The sequence below is a fragment of the Electrophorus electricus genome, chromosome 13, assembly GCF_041902795.1.
Source record: "Electrophorus electricus isolate QZ-2024a chromosome 13, ASM4190279v1, whole genome shotgun sequence".
NCBI classification, from domain to species: Eukaryota; Metazoa; Chordata; class Actinopteri; order Gymnotiformes; family Gymnotidae; genus Electrophorus; species Electrophorus electricus.
Genome location: NC_137509.1, coordinates 983801 through 997500, shown reverse-complemented (window position 1 = coordinate 997500; position 13700 = coordinate 983801). Strand labels below are relative to the sequence as shown.

Here is a 13700-nt window from a genome sequence, read left to right as displayed (position 1 = left end):
AGCAGTGTAGTGTAGTGACCCAGAGCTATGGTCTATTAGGGACGTTAGCATTGTAGTGTAGTGACCCAGAGCTATGGTCTATTAGGGACGTTAGCAGTGTAGTGTAGTGACCCAGAGCTATGGTCTATTAGGGATGTTAGCAGTGTAGTGTAGTGACCCAGAGCTATGGTCTATTAGGGATGTTAGCATGTTAGTGTAGTGACCCAGAGCTATGGTCTATTAGGGATGTTAGCAGTGTAGTGTAGTGACCCAGAGCTATGGTCTATTAGGGATGTTAGCAGTGTAGTGTAGTGACCCAGAGCTATGGTCTATTAGGGATGTTAGCAGTGTAGTGTAGTGACCCAGAGCTATGGTCTATTAGGGATGTTAGCATGTTAGTGTAGTGACCCAGAGCTATGGTCTATTAGGGATGTTAGCAGTGTAGTGTAGTGACCCAGAGCTATGGTCTATTAGGGACGTTAGCATTGTAGTGTAGTGACCCAGAGCTATGGTCTATTAGGGACGTTAGCAGTGTAGTGTAGTGACCCAGAGCTATGGCCTATTAGGGACATTAGCAGTGTAGTGTAGTGACCCAGAGCTATGGCCTATTAGGGATGTTAGCAGTGTAGTGTAGTTACCCAGAGCTATGGTCTATTAGGGATGTTAGCAGTGTAGTGTAGTGACCCAGAGCTATGGTCTATTAGGGACGTTAGCAGTGTAGTGTAGTGACCCAGAGCTATGGCCTATTAGGGATGTTAGCAGTGTAGTGTAGTTACCCAGAGCTATGGTCTATTAGGGATGTTAGCAGTGTTGTGTAGTGACCCAGATCTATGGTCTATTAGGGATGTGTATAGATGATAAAGTGTGGGGGCGCTATTATATATAAAACAATACTGTGAATGTGTGAGAGGAAGTTGTGTGATCTTTCCAAACAATTACTAGTGACAAAACTGAGCTCTGTGGTCTCTCTCTCTCTCTCTCACACACACACACACACACACACACACACACACACACACACACACATGTTTCCAAGACTATGATCAGGTATATCCCCACCCCACATACACATACATACGTACATAGCCCTACACAAACACAACCCCCACACATACACATACATACACACACACACACACACACACACACACGAACACAGTTAACACAGTGTGCCTGTATGTGAGGTAAAGACAGTAAGAAAGAAAGAGTAAAAGAAACTGCAAAGAAATAAAATGAAAAGAAAGAAAGAAAGAAAGAAAGACATAAAAAGAGGAATACTCCAAACATGTAGTGATGCTAGTTTCTTCCTGCAGGCCTTTCAGGTTGAGTAAACTATAATCCCACCTGCTCCTGACATGATAGGGTGGGGAGGTACCACGTCTCTATGGAAACCCCTATCAAAGCTGATGTGGGACAGCCGATTCACTGTCTCCATGGCGACTGAGGCCAGCTGACATACAGGTGGTTATGTATAGTGGTGGAGCTGCAGGTGCAGGATGACCCTTGTGACCTCAGGGTCATTGCAGAGGGATGGAGTATTAGGTCATCTGTGTCACGAAGTGTGTGTCTCTCTCTCTCTCCCTCCCTCCCTCCCTCCCCTCTCTCTCCCTCCCCGCTCACTCTCCCCTCTCTCTCTCTCTCTCTCCCTCCCCTCTCTCGCTCTCCCTCCCCTCCCTCTCTCTCTCCCTCCCCTCTCGCTCTCCCCTCTCTCTCTCCCTCCCTCCCTCCCTCCCTCCCTCCCCTCTCTCTATCCCTCCCCTCTCGCTCTCCCCTCTCTCTCTCTCTCTCTCTCTCTCTCTCTCTCTCTCTCCCTCCCCTCTCTCTCTCCCTCCCTCTCCTCTCTCTCTCTCTCCCTCCCTCCCTCCTCTCTCTCTCCCTCCCCTCCCCCTCTCTCTCTCCCTCCCCTCTCACTCTCCCCTCTCTCTCTCTCCCTCCCCTCCCTCTCTCCCTCCCCTCCCTCTCTCCCCTCTCTCTCTCTCTTTCCCTCCCCTCTCGCTCTCCCCTCTCTCTCTCCCCCCTCCCCCTTTCTCTTTCACTATATCCCTCTCTTCATCGCTCTCACACCTCCACTCTCATCTTTCTTTTTTCTCACATTTTTCTCTTTCTCATCTCTGCTGCTACCCATTCCCTCCCCATTTCTATTTGTCTCTGTTATCTCGTTCTGTCTGTTCCCTCCCTTTAATCAGAAGAAAGGCTATAAAGAGGTTGGACTTTTTGCCATTTATGATGAAGCTCTGTGATATAGTACCACCAAATGAGTTCATTAAAACATTAATCAACACATTCATCAACTATCAGTGAAAAATCTCCTCCTCCCTGCTCGTCAGTACATTCTTTTTTTTTCTCTCTCTCTCTCTCTCTCTCCATCTATCCCTGTCCCTGTCTGTCTCTCTCTCTCTCTCTCTCTCTCTCTCCATCTATCCCTGTCCCTGTCTGTCTCTCTCTCTCTCTCTCTCTCTCTCCATCTATCCCTGTCCCTGTCTGTCTCTCTCTCTCTCTCTCTCTCTCTCCATCTATCCCTGTCCCTGTCTGTCTCTCTCTCTCTCTCTCTCTCTCTCTCTCTCTCTCTCTCTCTCTCTCTCTCCTTCTCCTGATTGAACATATTCCAGAACTATTAATATATGATGACAAGATGCTCCTTCCTTGCCCTGATTTTACAGGCTGGCCTGGATCACGACCAATTCATGTACACTGTCAGCTAAAAAAATCTGCTATCAAAATCCATGAAAAGATGCCCTTATATAGTTGGTATTTAATGCCACAGTCAGGTAAAGTAATTTTTATTTAAGGATGTCACATTAAATGACAACTAATGCAAACACCAACCTAACAATAACAATAACACCAACCTAACACTAACACCAGTCTAACAATAACTCCAAACTAGCACTAACACAAAACTTATCTAAAACACCAGTCTAACACTAACACCAAACTAAAACTAATGCCAGTCTAACAATAACACCAGTTTAACAATAATACCAATCTAACAATAACACCAGTCTAACACTAACACCAAACTAACACCAACCTAACAATAATGCCAGTCTAACACTAACACCAGTCTAACAATAACTCCAAACTTGCACTAACACAAAACTTATCTAAAACACCAGTCTAACACTAACACCAAACTAAAACTAATGCCAGTCTAACAATAACACCAGTTTAACAATAATACCAATCTAACAATAACACCAGTCTAACACTAACACCAAACTAACACCAACCTAACAATAATGCCAGTCTAACACTAACACCAGTCTAACAATAATGCCAGTCTAATACTAACAGCAGTCTAACACTAACGCCAGTCTAACACTAACACCGGTATAACACTAACACCAGTGTAACTAAAACACCAGTCTAACACTAACACCAGTCTAACACTAATGCCAGTCTAACAATAACACCAGTCTAACAATAACGCCAGTCTAACACTAACACCAAACTAACAATAAAACTAGTCTAACAATAACACCAGTCTAACAATAACCTCATAACACCCTCCTTATCCTGCCCACACCTATAGGAACTTTTTGGACATCCTATTGCACACCGATGGATCTCCCCCACCCCTTCGCGGCTCTTGCTAACAGCTCTTCTGGGAAGGCTTCCCACAAGAGCTTGGCATGTGTCCGTGGGGATTTGTGCCCATTCAGACAAAAGAGCATTACTGAGGTCCACATTCCAATTAATCCCAAAGATATTCAAGCAGGTTGGGGCTCTGTGCAGTCCACTGGGGTTCCTCCACTCTAAACTCCAAACCATGGCTTTCTGGATCCTGCTGTCTCCCCAGGGGCACATTCACGCTGGAACAAGGGTCTTTCACACACAGTTGGAAGCGTATATCTGTCTAAAATGGCTTTGTGTGCTGCAGCATTAACATTAACACCCTTCACTGGAACTACGAGGCCTTGCTGAATCCTTGAAAGACTGATCCTGATCCAGACTGATCCTGAAACCCTTCTCCACAAAACTTTACTTTTGGGACTGTGCATATCCAGTAGGTAGCATTTCCCTGGCACCTGCCAAACTCAAATTCATCCCATAGCCTGTCAGACAGTGCAGAGTGATTCCTCACTCCAGAGAACACGTTTCGTCTGAGTCAAACAGCAGCAGGGTGTACATAGGAACACTCAGACTTGTGTGCAGTGGCTCCACCACTAAAACCCAGACCATGAAACTCCCTGTGCACAAGTATAGTGTTGATCTTTGGTGCGCTGGGTAGTGGGTATCAGAAAATATGCGTCTTTTAATGCCATATGCTTCAGCAGTCACTGTGAGTGGGTGTGGTCTACCACTTCCGCAGTCAGTGGCCCCGCTCTATGAGTGGGCGTGGTTAGGAGGTGCGTCTACAAACTTAATTCAGATATTAGGAGGGGTGTCCACATACTTTTGGCTATATAGTTTACATGCCTGATTTCATGATTTCCTCAGTCACAGAAAATCTCTCCTCTCATCTCTCCTATGTCTTATATCAACAAAAATGTTAAAATGATATGAGTTGATGGCACATAATGCTGTTCCCTAATTCTCCTCAAGAACAAGCGTGATTGGCTACACATAAATTACAGAGAGATCTTCACCACAGATCCCCCAGACAGCATTACCTGAGTAATAACAAACTGATCTGGACTACTCCAGGACAGCAAAATGTTACACGAGGCATGTCAATGGCAGCTAGTGTTAGAGAGTGAGATAGAGAAGAGAAACAGAATCACACAAATATCTGCTAGTGTTAGAGAGTGAGATAGAGAAGAGAACCAGAATCACACAAATATCTGCTAGTGTTAGAGAGTGAGATAGAGAAGAGAACCAGAATCACACAAATATCTGCTAGTGTTAGAGAGTGAGATAGAGAAGAGAAACAGAACCACACAAATATCTGCTAGTGTTAGAGAGTGAGATAGAGAAGAGAACCAGAATCACACAAATATCTGCTAGTGTTAGAGAGTGAGATAGAGAAGAGAACCAGAATCACACAAATATCTGCTAGTGTTAGAGAGTGAGATAGAGAAGAGAAACAGAACCACAAACATATCACATGGCTTTGTCTCTGTGGTCTTACACAGTTTGTCTGTCTTGTCTTTACCTCCATGTTTGTTTGTTTGTTTGTGGAGGCCACACAAACAGCCGCTCACACCGTGGGCCCCTGACCGCTCTCTCTATCGCAACTGCTGTTTAAAGGAGGATCATAAAGGCTTTAGACACATCAATACCCAGCTTGATTACACTCTCACCTCCACTGAGGGGCTTCATGAATATTTATTATTGTGAATGTAAGCACAGCTTCCCCTCTTACACACACGCACACATACATACGCTTCACTTAATTGATTTATGAATATTAACGGCTGCATTATGTCCCTGTGCAGACTGACAGTACTTCAGTTAATCCTGTTATTGTCTACGCCAAGATAGCTGCTGTGCTTACTAAAAGTGGCAGAAAGCCTTTTGTTCTGGTGTTTTTTTAATCCAAGCCATCTCTCTGGTATCTCAGTGCTGTTGTGTTTGTCTCAGGTCGGCATGGTGACGACTCTACCAGGCGCAGGATTTGCTGAGGAGTGGGTCGAGACGAGGGGGGCTCTATTGTAAAAGTGCTCATCTTAAACAGGAAGTGCCTGTCAAACAGGAAGTCTATATCACATTAATCCTTAACAAATTAGTATGTCTGGGTTTTTGCATAATAGGAGCAGACATAAAGGTAGAGGGAAGAGATTGACTGATCAGGCCAAGCTATCGCGATATTCTGAGAATCCTCACAAGCAGCTCTACAGAAGTCTAGAACCCCAGGGAGGAAGTCAAAGGTGACAGTGGGAAATAAACTCCAGACTGACAAAGAAAGCCCATCCTCCATGAGGTGACAGGGGAGAGTGGGATTATGATACGGAAATGACAGCAGAGAGTGGGATTATGATACGGAAATGACAGATGTCAGATTAAATTTACTCTGTGACCGGGAGTGAGAAGCTCAGTGTCTAAGGGGGAGTCAGAGTCAGACAGTACTGATGCATGTGCCCTACATGCCATTCTGTGTGCATGTTTGTGGTGGGACACATGTGTTATGAATCTCTAGATCATGTTTGTGGTGGAGCAGATGTGTTATGAATCTCTAGATCATGTTTGTGGTGGGGCAGATGTGTTATGAATCTCTAGATCATGTTTGTGGTGGAGCAGATGTGTTATGGATCTCTAGATCATGTTTGTGGTGGAGCAGATGTGTTATGGATCTCTAGATGATGGGTTTCAGTTGGATCCAGGTGGTGCACAAATCCATGTGCTGCTACTTCATGGGGAATCAGTAGATAGCTTATGTTACCTTTGATGAATATCAATGGATGGACAGATGAACACAGTTGTAGAGGGTATGCTGCTTCGCCTCTGTTTTAAAATGACCCATTGATTATAAATCAGTTATAAATCCATCAGTTATAAATCAGTCAATTAAATCCATCAATGAAAAATACAACCCATGCTGACCTAAAGAGACAGAGAAAATGACTAAATTAACTTTCATTTTCCAGAAAAGCCTTCTAACCTCTGCTGCACTGGGCTGTAGCCACACAGGAGGGTTTGTGCTGAATATATTACAGAGATGGAAATTCCAAATCCTTTTAATTCAAGATATCCATGAACTCACCAAATGTCAGTCTGTTAGCTAACATTCACATCTCTGCTCATCTGTGTGCTGGAGATGACGGAGCCATCTGTCCCCATCATGTCTCTCCCTGTCCATTATGATTGACAGTGTGTTTCTGCCATGCTGTTGTGACAGACTATTGAATCAGTGACTCACTCAATGGCTTACTGCCATTAATGGCAATCATACACACACATGACTACACACACACACACACACACACACACACACTCTTACACACACACACACACACACTCTTACACACACACACACACACACACACACACACTCTTACACACACACACACACACACACTCTTACACACACACACACACACACACACTCTTACACACACGCACACACACATACATACACACACACACACACACACATACACTCTTACACACACGCACACACACACACACACACACACACACACACACACAGACGCTTACACACACACATACACTCTTACACATACGCACACACACACACACACACATACACACACACACACAGACGCTTACACACACACACAGACACACACACACACACATACACTCTTACACACACACACAGACGCTTACACACACACACACAGACACACACACACACACTTACACATACGCACACACACACACACACACACACAGACGCTTACACACACACACACACACATACACTCTTACACACACACACACACATACACTCTTACACACACACACACACGCTTACACACACACGCACACACACACATACACACACTCTTACACACACACACGCACACACACACACACACACAGACGCTTACACACACACAGACACACACACTCTTACACATACGCACACACACACACTCACACACATACACACACAGATGTGGTTATTATGTTGTCAACATTCTTACTTAGCAGAGTCACAAAAGAGGCTCATTTTGGAACTGAAATAAAACCTTGCAGCTTGTTTCCACCATTTTCATATGAAAACTATGTATATGTGTGTGTATAGGTATGTATTTGTGTATGGGGTATATGTATGTGTGTGAATATGTGTGTATGGGTATGTATGTTTGTGTGCGTGTATGAATGTGGGTGTATATGTGTGCATGGGTACGTTTGTGTGTGTATGGGTATTTATGTGTGTGTGTATATGTATATGTATTTGTGTGTATATATGTGTGTATGGGTATAGGTATGTGTGTGTATATGTCTGTGTATGGGATGTGTATGGGATTCTGTGTGTATGGGTATGTGTATGTACACGTGCGTGTGTGTATGGGATTGTGTGTATGGGTGTGTGTGTATACGTGTGTGCGTGTATATGTGTGTATGGGTATGTGTGTATATGGGAATGTGTGTGTATATGTGTGTATGTGTATGTGTGTGTATATGTATGTGTATGGGATTGTGTGAATATGTGTGTATGCGATTGTGTGTGTATGTGTGTGTATATGTGTGTGTATGGTTATATAGGTATATGTGTGTATATGTGTGTGTATATGGGTATATATGTGTGTGTATAGGCATGTGTATGTATATATATATATATATATATATATATATATATATATATATGTGTGTGTGTGTGTGTGTGTGTGTGTGTGTGTGTGTGTCTGTATATGTGTGTATATTGGTATATGTTTGTGTATATGTGTATATATATGTATGGGTATATATGTGTGTATATGGGTATATGTGTATATATGGGTATATGGGTATATGTGTGTGTACATGTGTATATATGTGTATGTTTGTGTGTATATGGGTATATGTGTCTGTATATGGCTATATGTGTGTATGTGTGTATATATGTGTATATGGGTATATGTGTGTATGTGAATATATGTGTGTGTATGGGTATATGTTTGTGTATATATGTGTATGGGTATATGTATGTATATGGGTATATGTCTGTGTATATGTGTATGTGTGGGTATATGTTTGTATATATGGGTGTATGTTTGTGTATATGTGTATATGGGTATATGTGTGTGAATATGTGTATATATGTGTATATGGGATTGTGTGTGTATATATGTGTGTGTATATGGGTATATGTGTGTATGTATGTGTATATGGGTGTATGGATATATGGGTATATGTGTGTGTATATGGGTTTATGTTTGTGTAAATGTGTATATGTGTGTATGGGTATATGGGTATATGTGTGTGTATATGGGTTTATGTTTGTGTAAATGGGTATATGTGTGTATGGGTATATGGGTATATGTGTGTGTATATGGGTTTATGTTTGTGTATATGTGTATATGTGTGTATGGGTATATGGGTATATGTGTGTGTATATGGGTTTATGTTTGTGTATATGGGTATATGTGTGTATGGGTATATGGGTATATATGTGTGTATATGGGTTTATGTTTGTGTATATGGGTATATGTGTGTATGGGTATATGGGTATATGTGTGTGTATATGGGTTTATGTTTGTGTATATGGGTATATGTGTGTATGGGTATATGGGTATATGTGTGTGTATGGGTATATAGGATTGTGTTCTCTCACAGTAGTTCAGTGTTGCGTGCTGGCAAAGCTTCATGTCATCATGCCTAAGTGAGGAAGAGGAGGCTGAAGGGTAGAATGCTTTCTCCAGACTTACATCACTCAGTCCCACCTCCAGAATCTTCACACCACTCTCTTTCTCCAAGATTCTCTTCTGCTCAACTGTGTCATAGAGCGACAGACAGAGGGAGGGAGAGACAGAGAGAGGGAGAGAGAGAGAATAAGAAAATAGACAAGGCTGTGCTAGGGTTTCAGTAAAACGAGAATGATTTTGGATCTGTACAACTGCAATTTTAACAGAAATTCTGAAAGGAAAAAAGGGCTAAAACATTTGAAAGTCCACGATATGATTTATCGAGCATGCAAGTTTGTCAATAACTAATTGTAGGAACAAAATATACAAACTGACCAGGTTAATAAATATTAATTAATAATTTGGCTTTGAAAAAGCTGATCTGTAAAATATCTTTTTTTTTTCTTTCTGTAAGCAACACAGTCCACCAAACAAGACATTAAATAATGCGCTGATAGGCCATCAGGTCTGTGAACAGCTCCTTGCAATTACTGGAATCAATGCATGAACACTTGCTCTGTCTGGGTGCGCTGTTCCATAATCAAAAACGCACTTAACACAATTGGACTGTCTGGCCTTCAAACACAGGAGTATGTGCAAATGGAAGATGATTAGAGGCTTCTGCTGAAATCAAAGCCCTGTGAGCTGAGCTGGAGGTGCGGACCAGAGCAGCAAGCATGAGCCCCGTTCATCTGCCTGCGTGTTCGGCTCGTCAAGGCAAGCTTGCATAAAACATTTAAAGTAAGTCTGGATCAAAAGGTTTTTTCCAACTTACACAAAAGAGAAAATAATTAGATGCTGCAAAATCATAATTCACTTTGTTTATATGCTGAGAGCATTACAGAGAGAAAGATGGAGAGAAAGAGAAAAAGAATGAGTCAGTCTTTACTATAGAATAAGGAGAGAAGACAGAGAAGGAAAGACAGGCTTGTAGCACTGGATAGAGAGAGAGAGAGAGAGAGAGAGAGAGAGAGAGAGAGAGAGAGAGAAAGAGCTGTGGAGCAGAAAGGAGCAGGGCATTCTGGGAACAGGAGTGAGTTTTCCCAGGTGACCACTATGCTAATGAGGCCAGCTGAGGGGACAATTCTGCTCCAGTATGCTGGAAACTCTTTAATTAGAATTTTAATCTTACTAACCCCATTCCTTTGTTGTTACAGTGCATGGAATTAAATGCAACAGCCCAGACCAATCAACCAGAGAGAACTCCTCACATCAGCCCAGACCAATCAACCAGAGAGGACTCATCACATCAGCCCTGACCAATCAAACAGAGAGGACTTATCACATCAGCCCAGACCAATCAACCAGAGAGGGCTGATCATATCAGCCCAGACCAATCAACCAGAGAGAACTCATCACATCAGCCCAGACCAATCAACCAGAGAGAACTCATCACATCAGCCCAGACCAATCAACCAGAGAGGACTCATCACACTCATCATCGCAATCTCTTTTTCCTTCAAGCTTGGGTTCTCTACCAGAGGCCTGAGATCTTGAGGGTCCTTTGTAGCTTTTCCCATGACTGCACTTTTCTGGACTGAGATCTCAGATGTTGTTCCTGGAATCTGTTAGAGCCATTCTCCCAGTTAGGGAGTCACAGCTCCTAGTGCTCCAATTACCATGGGAACCACAATTGCCTTCACCCTCCACATCTTTTTTGGCTCTTCCTTTAGCGCTTGGTATTTCTCAAGCTTTTCGTGTTTCTTTTTCCTGATGTTTCCTTATCTATCACCACGGCCTTTTTCTGCTGTTTATTCCCCACTGCTATGTCCGATTGGTTAGCCTTTACCATCTAGAAGTCCCACAGGATTTCAATATGGTCTTTTTCAACCACCTTCGGGGCTGTATCCCACTTAGACCTTGGAACTTCCATCCCGTACTCAGCATGGATGTTTCTGTCCACTATACCAGCCACTTGGTTGTGGTGTTCCATGTGCGCTCTAGCATCTTGCATCCTGTTGTTATGTTCTGGATTGTCTCAGGGGCGTCTTTACACAGCCTGCATCTGGGTTCCAGCCTGGTGTGGTAGATCCCAGCCTCTATTGCTGTCCTGTTCAGAGTTTGTTCCTGTGCTGCCATGATTAGTGCCTCCGTGCTGTCTGTCCATCCAGTCATTGGTAGGATTTCTCCAGCCACTTCCACTATCTGCTGGTGAAACAGACCGGTATATCCTCCCATGATGGTTCCTGTTCCTTCTCATTTCCATCCTCCTCAGCTTTCTGCTGTCTGAGGTTCTCCCTAGCACTTTGGCACTTGGGACCATCTTCCTGGTGTATTCCTGGATCTTGTTTTTTTTTTTTTTTTTTTTCCTCCTGGATAGTGGCTCACTCAGGCCCCTTCTCTCCTCTTAGTTTACAGTCTCAGAGTGCTGGATTTGGGATGAAACCCTCTGGTCATTGTGAGTTTTCTTGTCTTGATGTCAGTGGCTTCTGTCTCCTCCTTAGGCCAGTTTATTATGCCAGCTGGGTATATGATGACTGGTACAGTGTAGTTGTTAATAGGTGTTGATTAACTAGATCTTCATCTTCCCAGTCAGCTGACTTCACAGGAGATGGCTGCTTTCTTTGTGGCCTCTTCATGATTCCCATTTGCTTGTGGGATTCCCAGGTACTAGTAACTACCCTCAGCACCTGTTATATTACCTTCTTGTAGTGTGATGCCCTCTGATCTAGCTACCTTTCTCTCTCCTTATGACCATTCAACCACACTTATCCAGTCTGAATGACATTCCGATGTCACTGCTGTAGATCTTCGAGAGATGGATTAGTGAGTCAATGTCTTGTTCACTTCTGGCATACAGCTTGATGTCAACATGTTCAGGGGGTGGCTAATGGTTGTTCCATTCTGTAGTCGGTATCTGTAGCCACTCTTGGTGATGATCTCACTGAGGGGGTTCAGGCCAATACAGAACATCAGTGGGGACAGGGCATCTCCTTGGTAAATCCCACACTTGATAGTGACTTGTGCTGTTGGTCTGAAGTTGAGCTCTAGGGTCGTCCTCCACAGCCCCACTGAGTTCTTGATGAAGGCTCTTACAGTGACTGTTGATGTTATACAGCTTCAATCATTCCAGGATCAATGTGTGGAACATTGAATCACAGGTTTTCTTTCAGTTACTCCAGGCAGTGCACAGGCTGGTCTGTGTGGTCTTACGGACCCGAGTTTTATCCACCAGTAGCTGGTGCTTGTGCTGGTGCTCCTCTGGTGTTCTGGCCTTTCTGGGCCTCGCTCATGTACAGAGCCACAGGCTTAATTATCCTAGGCAGGTTAGCAGGCAATAGCTGGATGTAACTGCCCCTTTCTGGGGGTCCTTCACAATCAGGACTGCTAGCAGCATCCATTAGCAGCTGTGCTCATGGAGTATAGTCAGCTTCTTCTGTCAGGACCTGAACCTGTACAGATCTTCATGTTTCATGCTGGTTACTGAGCCCTGTTCAGGGAGGTTGTGTGGTGTGCTCTCAGGGTCTCTATCCACTGGACATTGTTGTTGTGTGATGCCTCCTTCTCTCATATCTTTCCAGTGTTGTTCAGTCTTCATCTTTGGTGGGTCTGTTCTCATGCTGTCACTCTAACACTGAGCATACACTCTAGAGGGCTTGTAGGAGAACATCCTGTTTATTCTCCTTGTTTTTACTTCTCGTGTGTATGTATATTCCCCTCTCTCGCTGTCCCAGGTGGTCTTTTTCCTTCAAGCTCGGGTCCTTTACCAGAGACCTGGGAGCTTGAGGGTCCTGCATATCTTAACTATTCCCAGGACTGCACTCTGCTGGATGGACATTTCAGATGTTGTTCCTGGGATCTGCGGGAGCCACTCTCCCAGTTTAGGGGTTACAGGCCCTAGTGCTCCTGTTACCATGGGAACCACAGAAGCCTTCACCTTCCACATATTTTCTAGCACTTCTTTCAGCCCTTGTTACTTCTCAAGCTTTTTTTGTTTTTTGTGTTGACCTCTGACTTTGGTACAGGAGGTTTGGGGCATGAATCCTGACCAGTGGCTTCTGGGTAGCACCTTAGGCAACGTCTTTAATGCTGCTTCACTGTCGTTGTGAGTTAAAAACAAGGGTCACACCAGCTTCAATGTTGCCTGGGTCAACAGCTGGGGGACCAGACCAAGCTGATAGAAAGTAGGCTACCCCAACAAACACAAGACACTTATGAAGATATATATAGCTATATAGTCCCAACCAGCATATGAACACTGCTTTTAAGACTCAAACACACTTCAAAAACTGTTAACTCAAACATACGTTGAAAATGGCAATTTTCTTAAGAAATGTAAGATATAGAAATCTTTTCCAGACTGTGAATTTTGCCAGTGCCTAGTCTGAAAACAATGCTGCCCTATAAACAAATTTTCCATACAACCCCAATAATCCTGACATAGTTTCTCTTCATTAATCTTAGTAACATGACATGAATCAATCCGAGTTTATTTATATAGCACTTTTTACAGCAACTGTTAGCACAAAGCAGCTTTACATACAGAGC

The 13700-nt window shown here is 43.5% G+C and overlaps 1 protein-coding gene across 1 annotated transcript in view; it reads right to left on the bottom strand.

Annotated features, from left to right (window-relative positions):
* Positions 1-13700, bottom strand: part of ptprn2 (protein tyrosine phosphatase receptor type N2) — a 227339-nt gene that overhangs the window by 95346 nt on the left and 118293 nt on the right. Inside the window, exon 12 of the mRNA XM_035519848.2 lies at positions 9237-9301. Within this exon, the coding sequence (XP_035375741.1) occupies positions 9237-9301 (65 nt within the window). The remainder of the gene's footprint in view (positions 1-9236; positions 9302-13700) is intronic.